The sequence below is a fragment of the Physella acuta genome, unplaced genomic scaffold, assembly GCF_028476545.2.
Source record: "Physella acuta isolate Inbredline_101_S28 unplaced genomic scaffold, ASM2847654v3 ptg000571l, whole genome shotgun sequence".
NCBI lineage: Eukaryota > Metazoa > Mollusca > Gastropoda > Physidae > Physella > Physella acuta.
The window spans coordinates 420,305-436,664 of record NW_026732090.1 but is presented as its reverse complement, the minus strand read 5'-3'; the positions used below and the strand labels follow the sequence as shown (position 1 = coordinate 436,664).

The 16,360-nt window shown below is 35.9% G+C and overlaps 1 protein-coding gene across 1 annotated transcript; it reads right to left on the bottom strand.

The window, feature by feature from the left end:
* Positions 1-1,389: 1,389 nt before the first annotated feature.
* Positions 1,390-12,122, bottom strand: LOC131946816 (GTP-binding protein 2). The gene is made up of 12 exons (XM_059307790.1): positions 11,817-12,122; positions 11,032-11,192; positions 10,188-10,214; positions 9,713-9,897; positions 9,300-9,402; positions 8,269-8,466; positions 7,847-8,021; positions 7,339-7,555; positions 3,190-3,384; positions 2,789-2,960; positions 2,410-2,571; positions 1,390-2,283 (listed from the first exon to the last, which is right to left on the bottom strand). The coding sequence occupies exons 2-12, from the start codon at positions 11,161-11,163 to the stop codon at positions 2,122-2,124; spliced, it is 1,728 nt and encodes a 575-aa protein (XP_059163773.1). The 5' UTR covers positions 11,164-11,192; positions 11,817-12,122; the 3' UTR covers positions 1,390-2,121.
* Between the last annotated feature and the right edge of the window lie 4,238 nt (positions 12,123-16,360).

Genomic DNA, 16,360 nt, shown 5'->3' with positions numbered 1-16,360 from the left:
AAGAGTTCAAGAAAAACCTTTACACATGTGTGAACGACTTAATGAAATTCAAGGGTGACCTTACAGTTCAACAAAGGGCTAAAACATAACTTTTTAAGTAATACAAATTTAAAGGAAAACAAAATGCTTTTAAGTTTCTTTTATTCAAGCCAAAGAAAATAACTTAAAATGTGGTTTTTAAAAAAAAAAAAAAAACCACATTATTTTCAATTTTTGTAACACTATGTACAGAAAAATAAATTCAATGTACATACACTAAAATGATTTTAAGCTGATCTTACAAAGCAAAAGAGCTTCCATAAATACAGCAACCAGAAAATGGTTATAATAGCTGAAAACTACAACTATTTTAGAGTACTACTGTTCAAAGTAGTAAGTGAATTCAACAAAACAATCTCATAGAGATACTAATATTATAATTTTTTGGTAAAATCCTATTGTTGATAATGCAAGTTAAAAGAAATTATTTACAAAAATATCTATCAAACAACTTAAAATAAATAAATTGGATAATAAATAGTAACAGGCTAAAAATATTAATAATTTTTGCATTCATTGTTGGCAAACAGTGCACATCAACTTTATTTATGGGGAGTTTAAATCAAAGCAACAATATCGAAACACACAGGAAATGTGCACTTTGGTTAATAAGTAACTTGATTGTATTAAAAATTTACTATAAAAATATCTAAGTCATATTTAGAAAATAAAAATTTGTTTCAACACTAGCAAGACTTACTAATTAAATAATTAGTTTGTCAATGTGGTCTAGTTTAAAAAAATAAAATGCATAATTTGAAGCATGCATAGCAAACCAAACCAAATAAACAGATATGTCCAGATATGACCTTTTGATTAACACTGAAAACATGTTAAAATCTCAAGCATATTTATAGGGGGTGGGGGACGGGGACCACACTGGTAAATAACAGCTACAACTTTATCTCATTGGAACACTCAAATCTATTTTTAAAATAACAAAAAACATGAATTCAACAAGCTCATCAAAGAAACAAAATTAAAAGTAACAAAAACTTGGAACAGAAATAATAAATAAAGCTTGCTTCATGGGTATTATCTTATTTAATTCTTGTGAGTACAGTCAAATTATTTTTTGGAGACAGAAAATTTGACTTTGTTTAGAATGGCAATATGGAGCATTGTATGTTTTTTTTTTGTTTTTTTTTTAAACATAGAACAGTTTACCTCAGAGGTCTTTATTATAAGATTTAGTTAACGCTTGAAGTCTTTTTTTATTTTATACAGAATACTTATTGGTCTTAAAACTGCATCCCTTTTTCCAGATACTGTAGTTAAAATAAATAAGAAGTGCGAGCTATGTAAGAAGAATTTCACAGGACTTAAATTAACTCTTGTATGGCAAGTGTGAAAGCTCCTCTGAGTTAAACTGTTCCAGACTTTAAAGCTCCCAGGAATAGCAGGTAGCACTAGAGTTTCTAGGTTAACTGCCCTAAACTGTGGCCCTATTTGAATGAGTCCAAGAGCGAGATTCTCAGGTCACCACTAAGCTGAACAGTGACACTCCATTTTCAGTCAGCCAAAAAAACACTTTTCTTAGCTCTTTAATTTACACTTTAAGAGTTATGTATAGAAAATATAGGGAAAGAGAAAAAAGTGTTTTCAATGCTTTAAATGGAGTGCCACCATTAGTTATACCACACACATCTGACTAGCCAAATTTCAAGTGCTTATGGTAAAAAAAGAATTCAGTTTTGCATGTAAGTAATTAACAATCATTTAACCTAAGTGTCTTGATAGGTTAACATCAGCAAATTGTTTTCTTTACAATAGTAATGTTTATACTGCCACATGAAGGTGACTTGTTCATTTGATGTCATGTTTTATTTTGTTAACAGTACTTTTCAATAAAGGCATGAATATAATTTGTCAGAATCCCTGTATGGCAGTATCAGTAAAGTGTACAACACACAGAGATAATGACAGAACACCGGTTTCAAATATGTGATCTAGTAGGCAAACACACATGCATTCTAATTTGTAGCTAATACAAAAAAAGCAGATTGAATAGAAAGAACTGTGTAGAAAACTACAGGAATATTCCTTTTCCTAGTGCTAAGCTGGGCTATGAAGTGGGGCCACTCATCGATTGACATCCTTCTCAAGGGGTATAACTTTTGTTACCTCACCCATTCCTTTAGATCTCCCATCTCTGAAGAGCAGTCTGGCTCCTACACGAATATGCTCTGGTTTAAATCTAAAGGTGAAGGTCACTCTTGCTTTTTCATTGGTTTTTATATGTTCCTGTAAATCGCCAAGATATAAATAAATGTTAACCTAACATAGAAAAATACACTAAAAGTCAATACAGGTGAATGTATGCTATACTGTGAGTACATAATTGAGTACAGCTGTGAAACTGGCAATTACCCGGTCTATTTTAGTGATGTATCCTGTCTGGCAGACTGTGCCAATGTGGATTGTTGTCTGGAAATTTAAGGTGATGCTTTTGTTGTGAAACAGAACATAGATATCAGCTTCAAATTCTTTGCAACAATTCAATGGAGATTCTGGACTGAGAAGTACCATGCCCTGAAATGTATTGCAAACATTGATTTATCAAAGTTATTATAAAACATCTCCTTTAAATTGGCATTTTAGTACACAGGCAAAATATATGATATTTATATTTAGTTGATAGCATATTTCATATAAGTTACCACTTTTTAAGGTAAAGTGATATATATATTTTATACAATAAAGTTTTCTCCTCTGTCATTTTCAAAAGCAAATTATGAATAAGAGTTACCTTTCTTAATTCTTCTCTTTCAACGTCAGCCAGTGCTACACAAGCAGCTTGACCCGCCTGTATGAGCCGGCAGGGCAACCGGTTTCTGTGGACAGTCTTGACCATAACCTCTTTATAACTTCCCTCATCAGTGGGTCCTAGCATCAGGCGGTCACCCTCACGGATTGACCCTCTAAAACCACAACAGAAAAAACTCAGCTTTAAAGGATAAAAAAACATAAAATCATTTTGTCTTCTACCATTATCTACAATAATATAGGTTTAGTGATAGGGTTTAATAAAAAGGTTAGGTCTACTTTCTGTGATGGTAAAATTGTAGACAGTTGCAGGGAGACTAACATACAAGAAGGGAGACCAGTGTTGTATATAGCTGCCCTAAAGAAAAAAGCTGATGAACCAACCTGTGAATGATGCCACCCACTACAGTTCCCACGTCAGGTACTGAGTACAACTCGTCTATCTGAAACTCTGTCATGTCTTGCGCTAGTCTCTCCCTCTCACTGTGTGGTGTGCCTGGTGGCAGGATGTTCAAAAATTGTTTCAAGAGGTCCAGGTTTTTCCCTGTCACACAGGACACCATGAAAATTGGAGTTACCCTGAAAAACAATGGGTACACATTAGGCACTCATATCTTGTAGACATTTGGCATTCACTCACATCTTGTAGACATTTGGCATTCACCACATCCTGTAGACATTTGGCATTCACTCACATATTTGATACACTCACATCTTGTAGACATTAGGCATTCACTCACATCTTGTAGACATTTGGCATTCACCACATCCTGTAGACATTATGCATTCACTCACATCTTGTAGACATTTGGCATTCACTCATATCTTGTAGACATCAGGCATTCACTCACATCTTGTAGACATTATGCATTCACTCACATCTTGTAGACATTAGGCATTCACTCACATCTTGTAGACATTTGGCATTCACCACATCCTGTAGACATTATGCATTCACTCACATCTTGTAGACATTTGGCATTCACTCACATCTTGTAGACATTTGGCATTCACTCATATCTTGTAGACATCAGGCATTCACTCACATCTTGTAGACATTATTCATTCACTCACATCTTGTAGACATTAGGCATTCACTCACATATTTGATACACTCACATCTTGTAGACATTAGGCATTCACTCACATCTTGTAGACATTTGGCATTCACCACATCCTGTAGACATTATGCATTCACTCACATCTTGTAGACATTATGCATTCACTCATATCTTGTAGACATTAGGCATTCACTCACATCTTGTAGACATTATGCATTCACTCATATCTTGTAGACATTTGGCATTCACTCACATCTTGTAGACATTATGCATTCACTCATATCTTGTAGACATTTGGCATTCACTCACATCTTGTAGACATTATGCATTCACTCACATCTTGTAGACATTTGGCATTCACCACATCCTGTAGACATTATGCATTCACTCACATCTTGTAGACATTATGCATTCACTCACATCTTGTAGACATTAGGCATTCACTCATATCTTGTAGACATTAGGCATTCACTCACATCTTGTAGACATTAGGCATTCACCACATCCTGTAGACATTAGGCATTCACTCACATCTTGTAGACATTAGGCATTCACTCATATCTTGTAGACATTTGGCATTCACTCATATCTTGTAGACATTAGGCATTCACTCATATCTTGTAGACATTTGGCATTCACCACATCCTGTAGACATTATGCATTCACTCACATCTTGTAGACATTAGGCATTCACTCATATCTTGTAGACATTAGGCATTCACTCACATATTTGATACACTCACATCTTGTAGACATTAGGCATTCACTCATATCTTGTAGACATTAGGCATTCACCACATCTTGTAGACATCAGGCATTCACTCACATCTTGTAGACATTATGCATTCACTCACATCTTGTAGACATTTGGCATTCACTCACATCTTGTAGACATTTGGCATTCACTCATATCTTGTAGACATCAGGCATTCACTCACATCTTGTAGACATTATGCATTCACTCACATCTTGTAGACATTAGGCATTCACTCACATATTTGATACACTCACATCTTGTAGACATTAGGCATTCACTCACATCTTGTAGACATTTGGCATTCACCACATCCTGTAGACATTATGCATTCACTCACATCTTGTAGACATTATGCATTCACTCATATCTTGTAGACATTAGGCATTCACTCACATCTTGTAGACATTATGCATTCACTCATATCTTGTAGACATTTGGCATTCACTCACATCTTGTAGACATTATGCATTCACTCACATCTTGTAGACATTTGGCATTCACCACATCCTGTAGACATTATGCATTCACTCACATCTTGTAGACATTATGCATTCACTCACATCTTGTAGACATTAGGCATTCACTCATATCTTGTAGACATTAGGCATTCACTCACATCTTGTAGACATTAGGCATTCACCACATCCTGTAGACATTAGGCATTCACTCACATCTTGTAGACATTAGGCATTCACTCATATCTTGTAGACATTTGGCATTCACTCATATCTTGTAGACATTAGGCATTCACTCATATCTTGTAGACATTTGGCATTCACCACATCCTGTAGACATTATGCATTCACTCACATCTTGTAGACATTAGGCATTCACTCATATCTTGTAGACATTAGGCATTCACTCACATATTTGATACACTCACATCTTGTAGACATTTGGCATTCACTCATATCTTGTAGACATTAGGCATTCACCACATCCTGTAGACATTAGGCATTCACTCACATCTTGTAGACATTTGGCATTCACTCATATCTTGTAGACATTAGGCATTCACTCACATCTTGTAGACATTTGGCATTCACTCATATCTTGTAGACATTAGGCATTCACTCATATCTTGTAGACATTAGGCATTCACTCACATCTTGTAGACATTTGGCATTCACCACATCCTGTAGACATTATGCATTCACTCACATCTTGTAGACATTAGGCATTCACTCATATCTTGTAGACATTAGGCATTCACTCACATATTTGATACACTCACATCTTGTAGACATTAGGCATTCACTCATATCTTGTAGACATTTGGCATTCACTCACATCTTGTAGACATTATGCATTCACTCACATCTTGTAGACATTAGGCATTCACTCATATCTTGTAGACATTAGGCATTCACTCACATCTTGTAGACATTAGGCATTCACTCACATATTTGATACACTCACATCTTGTAGACATTAGGCATTCACTCACATCTTGTAGACATTATGCATTCACTCATATCTTGTAGACATTTGGCATTCACTCACATCTTGTAGACATTATGCATTCACTCACATCTTGTAGACATTATGCATTCACTCACATCTTGTAGACATTAGGCATTCACTCACATCTTGTAGACATTAGGCATTCACTCACATATTTGATACACTCACATCTTGTAGACATTAGGCATTCACTCACATCTTGTAGACATTAGGCATTCACTCACATATTTGATACACTCACATCTTGTAGACATTAGGCATTCACTCACATCTTGTAGACATTATGCATTCACTCACATCTTGTAGACATTATGCATTCACTCATATCTTGTAGACATTAGGCATTCACTCACATCTTGTAGACATTATGCATTCACTCATATCTTGTAGACATTAGGCATTCACTCATATCTTGTAGACATTAGGCATTCACTCATATCTTGTAGACATTAGGCATTCACTCATATCTTGTAGACATTAGGCATTCACTCACATATTTGATACACTCACATCTTTGTCAAAAAATTCACCAGGCCAGGTTATTAAATTGACCTTTTTTTATCCAGAACTTAAACATTTCTATTTGTTATACTTATATTTATAATATAACTAATATTGTCAGAGTTTAATTTTTTTTACTTTAAGATAAATTAAAAAAAAATTTTATTCTGAATTGTTTATCCAAGTTAAATATTAGTTAACTAGGACAGTAAAAAATCTATCACAAATCTATGGTTAACTGATTTTCCTACCTATCTTTTTTTAAGAGCAGGGTGTTTAAAAAATACAAGACTACAGCAAGCGTAAGCAAGTGATTAGACACTGAAGCATCAATCAATAGGAAGTTTTAGGGTAGAATCAAATCTGGATTATTCAACTAAATTCTACTTCTAAGTTTTTACCTTTCACAATGGTAAAATTTTCTTTAAAAAAAATAAGAAAACAATATATTAATAGTGTTTTTTTTTCAGTTTATTTAAAATTTAATGCACTACGTTTATTTAAATTTGACTAAAATTTTTTCCTTCGAACTGATTTCTTCTTTAATACACAATCACAATAACTTTAAAATACCATTGTTAACTCATAGTTTGGGTATCTAAAGGAACATATTAATTTATTGATGCACATAAAATTATTTAATAAGTAAGTAATAAATAGTTAATAAAACATTACATATACCATGCAGGGAAAAACATTGAAAGTGTAAACTGAGAAGATAAAGAAAAGTGTAAATATTGGTGAACTCACTTTTTAGTTTCTAAGTTACTAGCTGCCGTTATAGCATCATCTGAGTTACACACACGCATGGGTACACGCTTGACCCCTGGTGACTTGAGAATTTCCTCTAGCTGGGTCAACGTCTTCTCCAGCATAGCTGGACGGCACACGTCAACTTTATTCACCACCACAAACACTGGCACATCTAAGGCTAGCGCATAACCTAAATGCTCTTTAGTAGTACCAGCTGGGGAGAAAATTGTACAGTAATGGTTTCTTAATGTGTTAAAAGATAGCAGTTTTATTGCTTGTTGTCTATTTTAAAACTCTCATAACATAAAATAAAATAAACAAACCTTTCTTGTGGGGTAGCACAAATAAGGTAAAGAAATCATAGATTAGACTATAAAAAATTATATTGAAGGTTCAATGTTGACTTGCAACTAAAATATCCTAAATAACCATTTGCAGTGAATCATATCTTTCCATGCATTATGCCATTACAAATAGCATCCCAGACCATTCACAAAGTACTGACCTATTCCTGTATTTGCACTGACTACAAGCATGGCGAAATCAGGGCAATTTCCTGTGAGTCCAAAAATAGTTGTTTTAAGATATTTATGATGTCCAGCTAAATCTATCAGAGTTATAAGTTTGCTTGATTTCTCACAGATTTCCTCGACACTTCTACATGCGCTGTAGTTCACAACCTGAGGACACAAATATATTGATGTTGGAGTTAAAGATTAAAAAGTACTTTTCTCCCAAAAAATATTTAAATATATTTCATAAATTTTAAAATTCCAAAAAAATTGCTGTGTGATTTTCAAGTTGTTTTTTTTACATTTTTCTATATTTTAAAAGCTACTTTAAACTTTCGTAGAGAAAAAGATATACAGCTACACTTATTGTCTCAAAATATATTAAAAAGGAAAAAAGTTTAAGTAGTGGTATTACCTGCCCATTGCCATCAAATCCTAGAATCTCGTAACTGATACTTGAAGTTCTACCTGACTGAATCTCGTGAAGGTGCCGGAACAGATTTAACCTCGCCCTCCCCCGGCCATTGTCTAACTCCCCTTGAGTGAGAACACCAAGCAAAGTACTTTTACCAACATCAACATTGCCTAGTACAGCAAGCTTTAGGTCTATAAACTGGAGAGAGATAAAGAAACTTATAAATGATGGGACAAGTTTGATAATTCTGCAACTATACCTTTGTTTACAATAACATTAACAGAACACTACAATGTTAAACCAGTTAGTCACTAGGGTTTCACTAATATATTACTGCATTTCTCACAAGCATTCTATCATGAATTACTTCATACATTCCAGCTAAGATGATAGCATGCAACAAAACAAATGTCTAGCTAACCAATCTACCTTCCAAAAGACTACTCAACAAATGTCTAGCCAACAGGCCACACAACAAATGTCTAGCCAACAGGCTACACAACAAATGTCTAGCCAACAGGCTACACAACAAATGTCTAGCCAACAGGCCACACAACAAATGTCTAGCCAACAGGCCACACAACAAATGTCTAGCCAACAGACCACACAACAAATGTCTAGCCAACAGGCCACACAACAAATGTCTAGCCAACAGACCACACAACAAATGTCTAGCCAACAGACCCCACAACAAATGTCTAGCCAACAGGCCACACAACAAATGTCTAGCCAACAGGCCACACAACAAATGTCTAGCCAACAGGCCACACAACAAATGTCTAGCCAACAGACCACACAACAAATGTCTAGCCAACAGGCCACACAACAAATGTCTAGCCAACAGACCACACAACAAATGTCTAGCCAACAGACCACACAACAAATGTCTAGCCAACAGGCTACACAACAAATGTCTAGCCAACAGACCACACAACAAATGTCTAGCAAACAGGCCACACAACAAATGTCTAGCCAACAGACCACACAACAAATGTCTAGCCAACCTTCCAACAGACCAGACAACTACTCACCTGCTGATCATCTGGTACCTTGCGCACTAAAACTTCCAAAACACTTTTCTTCTCACCCACTTCAGTTACTCTACCACGGAGAATTTTCAAAGATGCCCCAAGTCTGTTGAAAAAAGTATTCACAATTTTTATTACTAAACTTTTAACTGTATTCTTATCTTAATAATAATATGATCTTTTGTATGTGTGTGTGTGTGTGTGTGTATATATATATATATATATATATATATATATATATATATATATATATATATATATATATATATATATATATATATATATATATATATATATATATATATATATATATATATATTATACACAAATCAAAATCCTTGTACCAGCAATATAAATTGTGAATTTTGAAATGATTTTTGGCATAAAAAAGTGAAAAGACTTTTTGTAAATACTACCTGTTAGCCATTTTTTCAAGGGTTTCCAGGGAGTCCTTGAGTTCATTGTCAGACAAGCCTGCAAGGAACCCACTGTCCTCCACTCCTATTTCATAGATAGCCTCACCATGGCCTTCCTCTAATCTCCATTTCATTTGGGTCACTAGGTGCTCCATTCTAAAATCTGATGGTTTCACAAGCTTTAGCTGAAAAATATGATGGTTTCACAAGTTTTAGACAAAAAATATGTTGGTTTTACAAGCTTTAGCTGAAAAAATGGTTTCATAAGCTTAAGATAAAAAATTTAGTAGCTAAACTTAGTATTTTATATGTGATTGAATTTTATAAGCTTTCATTTACTGCAAGCTACAACAATCATTTTACATTCACTTATAATTATATTGATGGCCATTTTTTCATATTGTACAACTCTTTAGAAATATTGACAAGGAGAGTAATACAGAGGGTTAAAAAAAATATTCCATTAAAATTTTACCTTGTACTCCACATTGCCTTCCTCTTCCTGTAAAGACAAGACAATATTGTATGCAACAGAATTTTTTTTAATAAATATCTTTAATGTAAATTAGAAAATAAGTCAATTTTCCTCAGACCATCAATAATGAGTGAGTAAAAAATATAAATATCCAATACAATGAAATTAAATATTAAACCAAGGGAAACAACCACGTTTTTAAGAGAATATAAAAGAGTAAAAGATGTAGCTAGATTTTTTTTTCTTAAAGTAGATAATACAGTGATAAAAATAAGATATTACCTAAATAATTTACTTTAATGATTAATAAATTTAAACAAAGAATATGATGCAAATATTGCAAAGTCAAGCCCTTGGCAAAGGTAAGCATTTGTACTAAGCATATTTTTCATTTTGTTAAAATTACTTTCTGTCATGTAATACATAAACTTTGAGAAAATTTAAATGAGCTTTTTGAGTTTGTGAAATTCTCAATTAAATAAAGAATGAACAGTTCTATTCTTTGCTGGCTAGTTAATGAAAAATTACAATTACAAAAGCCAAGCCAAAAAAATGATTTTACAGCCAAGCTGCAACTTAAGAGCGGCTATAAGACCTTTAGTAAAGTACCCATTCAAACCTTGCGGTCCATGGAAGCATGTGAAGTAGAGTTTGCCTGTTTCAGTGACCCTGTGACCTAAGCATTTGAAGGAAAAGTGTGTTCAAAACTATGTCAAGCTGCCTTTACTTTCCTTAACCTGAGTCAGGTCCCCATCAGAGCCAGGAATCTGAACTCAAGACTTCGTGGTCAAACTTTAAGACCTTTAGCTCTTGTAAAATTGTGAGTTATTGCAAACATGTTTACCTCTGGGGGAAGATTAGAAGGCAACTGCTCCATCGTACTTGGCTCATCATGATAACAATGAACTATGCCTTGCTCCTGTTCTGTTACATCCTCTTGCTGGTCGGGACCAAACATGTCAATCAAGTTTTCCATTCATTTACCAGAAGTAAACAAGGTTATTGCTGCAATAGAATAGTGTTGATATACATATGGTAAATCCTTTTTAGATGACTGGGTATACAGATGTCCATTAATATTTAATAGTAGTATTGTAATCTAATCTAATTTTATGGACAGCAATTAAATTAGGGTTAGGCATATGATAGGACTAGGACTGTGGTTAGGGATAGGGTTAGCATTGACATTAGAAGGTTATATATGTGTATTTATATGTTTAGGTAATTTGCAGTAAACTTGAGTAAACTAACAACCCCTTTATAATAAGATTTCTATTATCTGAAACTGGTTAATTTTTTAAACAGGCCTTAAATCAAATACAAAGGTCACTCACTAAGAATTTTCAAAACATTAACAACCTTGATGTACTTTCAACGTTCAGATCTAGATTTAGTTTAGTTAGTAGATCTAGAGATCTAGGCCTACTTCTTATAATTTACTTTCTAAGCTGTAAGACTGTGTCTTACTCTTAGAGTCTTAGACAGTCAGTAGTGACTCAGTAGCCTAGCCAAATTATTTTGAAATTATAAATTAATAAAATAGGCTTCAATAAAATTATGTTTTTAATAACTGTTTGTAAATCTATAACTGTTTGTAAACATAATCTATTATTAAATATTAACGGTTACTTTTTAAAAGTAGAATCTATTTTGCAGTAGCAGCAGCTTCTAGTCTTGTTCAAAACTTTTAGTTCGTTGATTTGTTGCTTTGCAGGAGACGTCAGCTGTTCACTCAAGTATTGTCTGCTGAAGGGTTGTTTTATAAAAGTAATCCGCAATTGCAAGAGGAAAAATATGATTTTAGTTTTAGTTTATAATTTCGTACTATTGATCCCCTGGGAAAGTCGTAACTAACTAAATAGATCTGCATAATGTTCTATAAATATCGATGAAGTGTATTGTTGTTGCCAACTATTTCCGCCATCTTGCGTCAGGCAATATTATTTAAATTACCCGGATGTACCATAATATTTTGGGGAAATAATTTTAGTCCAGTGGAAATTCTTATTTGTACTACGGATATTTCCAAAAACTTCACAAACTGTTTTCTATTCCTAAGTAACCCAAGTTATCCCAAGTACTACAGCCAGCGTAGACTCTCTATGTCTGTTTCGATTATGAATTTCATCGTTTGCAAGCTTAATTAGATTGTATCTGTATTATATAAATATTAAATTACTAGCACAATAAAGCGTTTTAAAATTATCTGCATTAGTATGATGCTGATGTCACATTTTAAAATGTTATTTCAGCTCAAGTCGTTGTTGCCGTCACCTAAAATCCAGATATCAAAATAAACTCTAATGACATTATAAAATTATCTAACCTGGCCCAGTAGAATCTAAATACTAATGGATACAAAATCATTTCTGCAATTTTAATTAGCGTAAATGCCTTTTTAATTATGTTTATTATGCATACGTGTTATCCAATATGTCAATATTTGCACCTTTTACCTAAGGCCTTGTAATGGACTGAGCATATATAAGGCTATATAATTATCACCTCAATGTGTCGGGTGGAAGATTGATTTTGTTGTGACTTAACTCAAATGTGTTGTAGTAGGCCTATGTACTACTATATGTTATAGTTCCACAACTCTCGCTTCCTTTTCTAGTCTCCTCTTTATCTAGGTCTGCCCATTTTTTCCCATAGCTCAAGTTTTTGCGATATTTTCTTTCGATATTCTCAGCGTATGTCCAGCCTATCCATTTTCACTTTCGAATGAGGGGATGAGGGGATGAGTTGACTATGTCTCCACACTACTTTTTCTCAAAGCTAAAGAATTATTTCACAATATCACGAGGTACAAGTGGAATCTATTTATAAAAGTAGCATAGCGTTTAGTAGCTTTGCTCGAATGCCATCCGCGATCTAGCTGGGTACCACGGCGGTGGGACGAAGTCCTGCGTCGGGTGATGGGGAAGGCAAGTCTGGTGGGAACCCACGGAAAATAGCGACCAAAGCGCGGCATTCAACCCGACATCTTCGAGCTGCCCACAGCTCGCAATAATTGCCAGTTAGTCGGAGTTTGTCGTGCGGAGGCCTGCCTGGCTAATGGGAGTCGTCCTCCTGAGCCGGATTCCGTGTCATTTGAGTAGCTTTGCTACAACTTTCTTTTATAATGATTATTTCCCTTTAATGCACTTCCCCGTTTTACTGTCAGGTTTTTTGTTATGATTTTAAAGAAAGATGTAACTTCGCTCAAACATTGTGTCGTCAAGAGGACAACAAACAAGTTCCACAAAGAACAAGGGAAGTAGAGTTCATCTGCTGATGTCACGAGGGAACAGTGTGTCACGTCACGTGAACCATCTTAGAGCTGTGTGTACACGTCCACACAACCACAATACACACCCATGTTATACAAGGCTGTCCACACAACCACGTTATATAGGACTGTCCAGACACCCACGTTATATAGGACTGTCCAGACACGTTATATAGGACTGTCCAGACACCCACGTTATATAGGACTGTCCAGACACCCACGTTATACAAGGTTGTCCAGACACCCACGTTATATAGGACTGTCCAGACACCCACGTTATATAGGACTGTCCAGACACGTTATATAGGACTGTCCAGACACCCACTTTATATAGGGCTCTCCAGACACCCACGTTATATAGGACTGTCCAGACACCCACGTTATATAGGACTGTCATGACACCCACGTTATACAAGACTGTTCAGACACACACGTTATATAGGACTGTCCAGACACCCACGTTATATAGGGTTGTCCACACAACCACGTTATATAGGACTGTCCAGACACACACGTTATATACGACTGTCCAGACACCCACTTTATATAGAACTGTCCAGACACTCACGTTATATAGGACTGTCATGACACCCACGTTATATAGGACTGTCCAGACACCCACGTTATATAGGACTGTCATGACACCCACGTTATATAGGACTGTCCAGACACGTTATATAGGACTGTCTAGACACCCACTTTATATCGGACTATCCAGACACACACGTTATATAGGACTGTCCAGACACCCACTTTATATAGGACTGTCCAGACACCCACGTTATATAGGACTGTCCAGACACCCACGTTATATAGGGCTGTCCAGACGCCCACGTTATATAGGACTGTCCAGACACCCATGTTATATAGGACTGTCCAGACACCCACGTTATATAGGACTTCAAACAACTTGTATTATATTTAATTACTCAAGCTACTTTCCGTCGTACATCATATTTAACGTCGAATATAATCTTTAACTCTAAAAGTCACCTCAGAACAAAGAGCGTTTAAAATTCAGTTGACGTTATACTTCCTGATATTGTTGACAGTATGTTTTCACTTCCTGGGACAAGTGGCGAAACATGGGGGAGACCTTTGGGTCGGGTGGGGGGGGGGGGGGGGGGGCATCAAAACATTTCTATAGCAAAGCTCCAAAGCAAAAAAAAAAAGGCACAAGACGATAGAAGTATGAGTTAAAATTGAACCTTCCGTATAGGCGTGTCTTGGGTAGAGGGGGGGGGGGGTGGCGTCCATAAATGACGTCTTTTTGACGACTTTACCACTCTCTTGTCAGAACAAGTAAGACGACATCTCGCCCTCCCGAACCCCAGCGCAATTTTCTTTTTAAACAGTGATTTCTTTAAAAACAATATAATTATAGTGATTAATTTTTATTATAACTCACGGAAAGTCTAAAAACGGGAGATAGATACAATATTCATGTTTTCAAACTACATTTTAGGATGAATGTCGAGTGAACCCTTCTGTTGGCACACAGTGGCTCCCTCTAACGTCCTATTTATAATCAAGTCTGGACACTGCCTCACTATACCGTATAGTGCCGTATACTACATGAAATGTTTCATAAACTAGTGACTATTGGGTCTCTTTGGTAATACTTCACTGCTCAGTTTATTCATGAACAGTTCGTGTGCTAATTGCGCCGCTTTTATTCCATTCAAACATCAGTCTATCTCAGCCCTTAAAGACAATTCAAACCAGAGTTTCTTCCAGGCATCTCTTCGGGGGGGCTAAGCCCCCGCCCGAAAATTTTTTACCGCCCCCCCCCCCCCCCCCGAACAAAGTGAAATTTATATAATTTATATAGAAAATATATACTTTTAGCAGTGTCCGCCCCCCCGAAGAAAGTTTACCGCCCCCCCCCCCCCCCCGAAGATTTCAAGTGCCCCCCCCCCCCGGAGAAAAAGGTCTGGAAGAAACACTGATTCAAACATCAGTCTATCTCAGCGTCTCAGCTTTAAAGTCAATTCAAACATGTCTATCTCAGCTCCATAAGTCTATTCAAAAGTCTTTCTCAGCTCGATAAGTCATTTAAAATCATCAGTCTATCTCAACTATAAATGTCCATTTAAATCATGTCTACCTCAGCCCTATGTATTTAACCCTACACACAAATGTACAAAAAATCGCTTGTTGTTTTGTAGGTCGTGTTTATCCCGTGTTGATAACAATGTTAAAACATGACTCAGACCTAACCCGGACATAGTTTAAATAAACCATTTCGTTATCGGCCAGTTGTCATAGCAACACTATAGTCCTAATACCCCGCTGTGTTGCATGAAACACCACAAAGAAGAGTGAATCTAGTGCTGAACTGTTTACAAAACCTAGATACCATCTTTACACAAGTCTCAAAGCTTATGTATAGCTGGCTAATATACCCGACCATATGCAAGTTTTTCTACTAGATCTAGATTCTAAGTCTTATGCCGAGGACCATATGCCATATCCGAGTACACCAACTCAGTATTTTATCGCCTTGTCCCGACTAGTTCGTATTCAAACAGGCTATACGTCCAGCTGGCCCGCGGGTCGCGTGCGGTCACAGATTATTAGACGGTGACGTGGTCTTGACATTGCAGCGCCCCCCCCCCCCCCCCCCCACTACACTATGACTCAAGACAGATGTGGTTGTTGTTGTGGTTGTTGTTATTGTTGTTGTTGAACTTAATCTCACACGCCCTACTGTAGGACACACAGCCGATACAACAGTCCAGGAATTTCTATATCGAGCATGTTAATATAGGCCTATCCTTTGGATGTTTATCCTTATTAAAGTAAGTCTAGGCGTATGACTCAAGAATCATCATTATAAATACAACATACATTTCACATTATTCTATTAAGCTGGATAATTTGAAAGCATTTTTACAGGGAA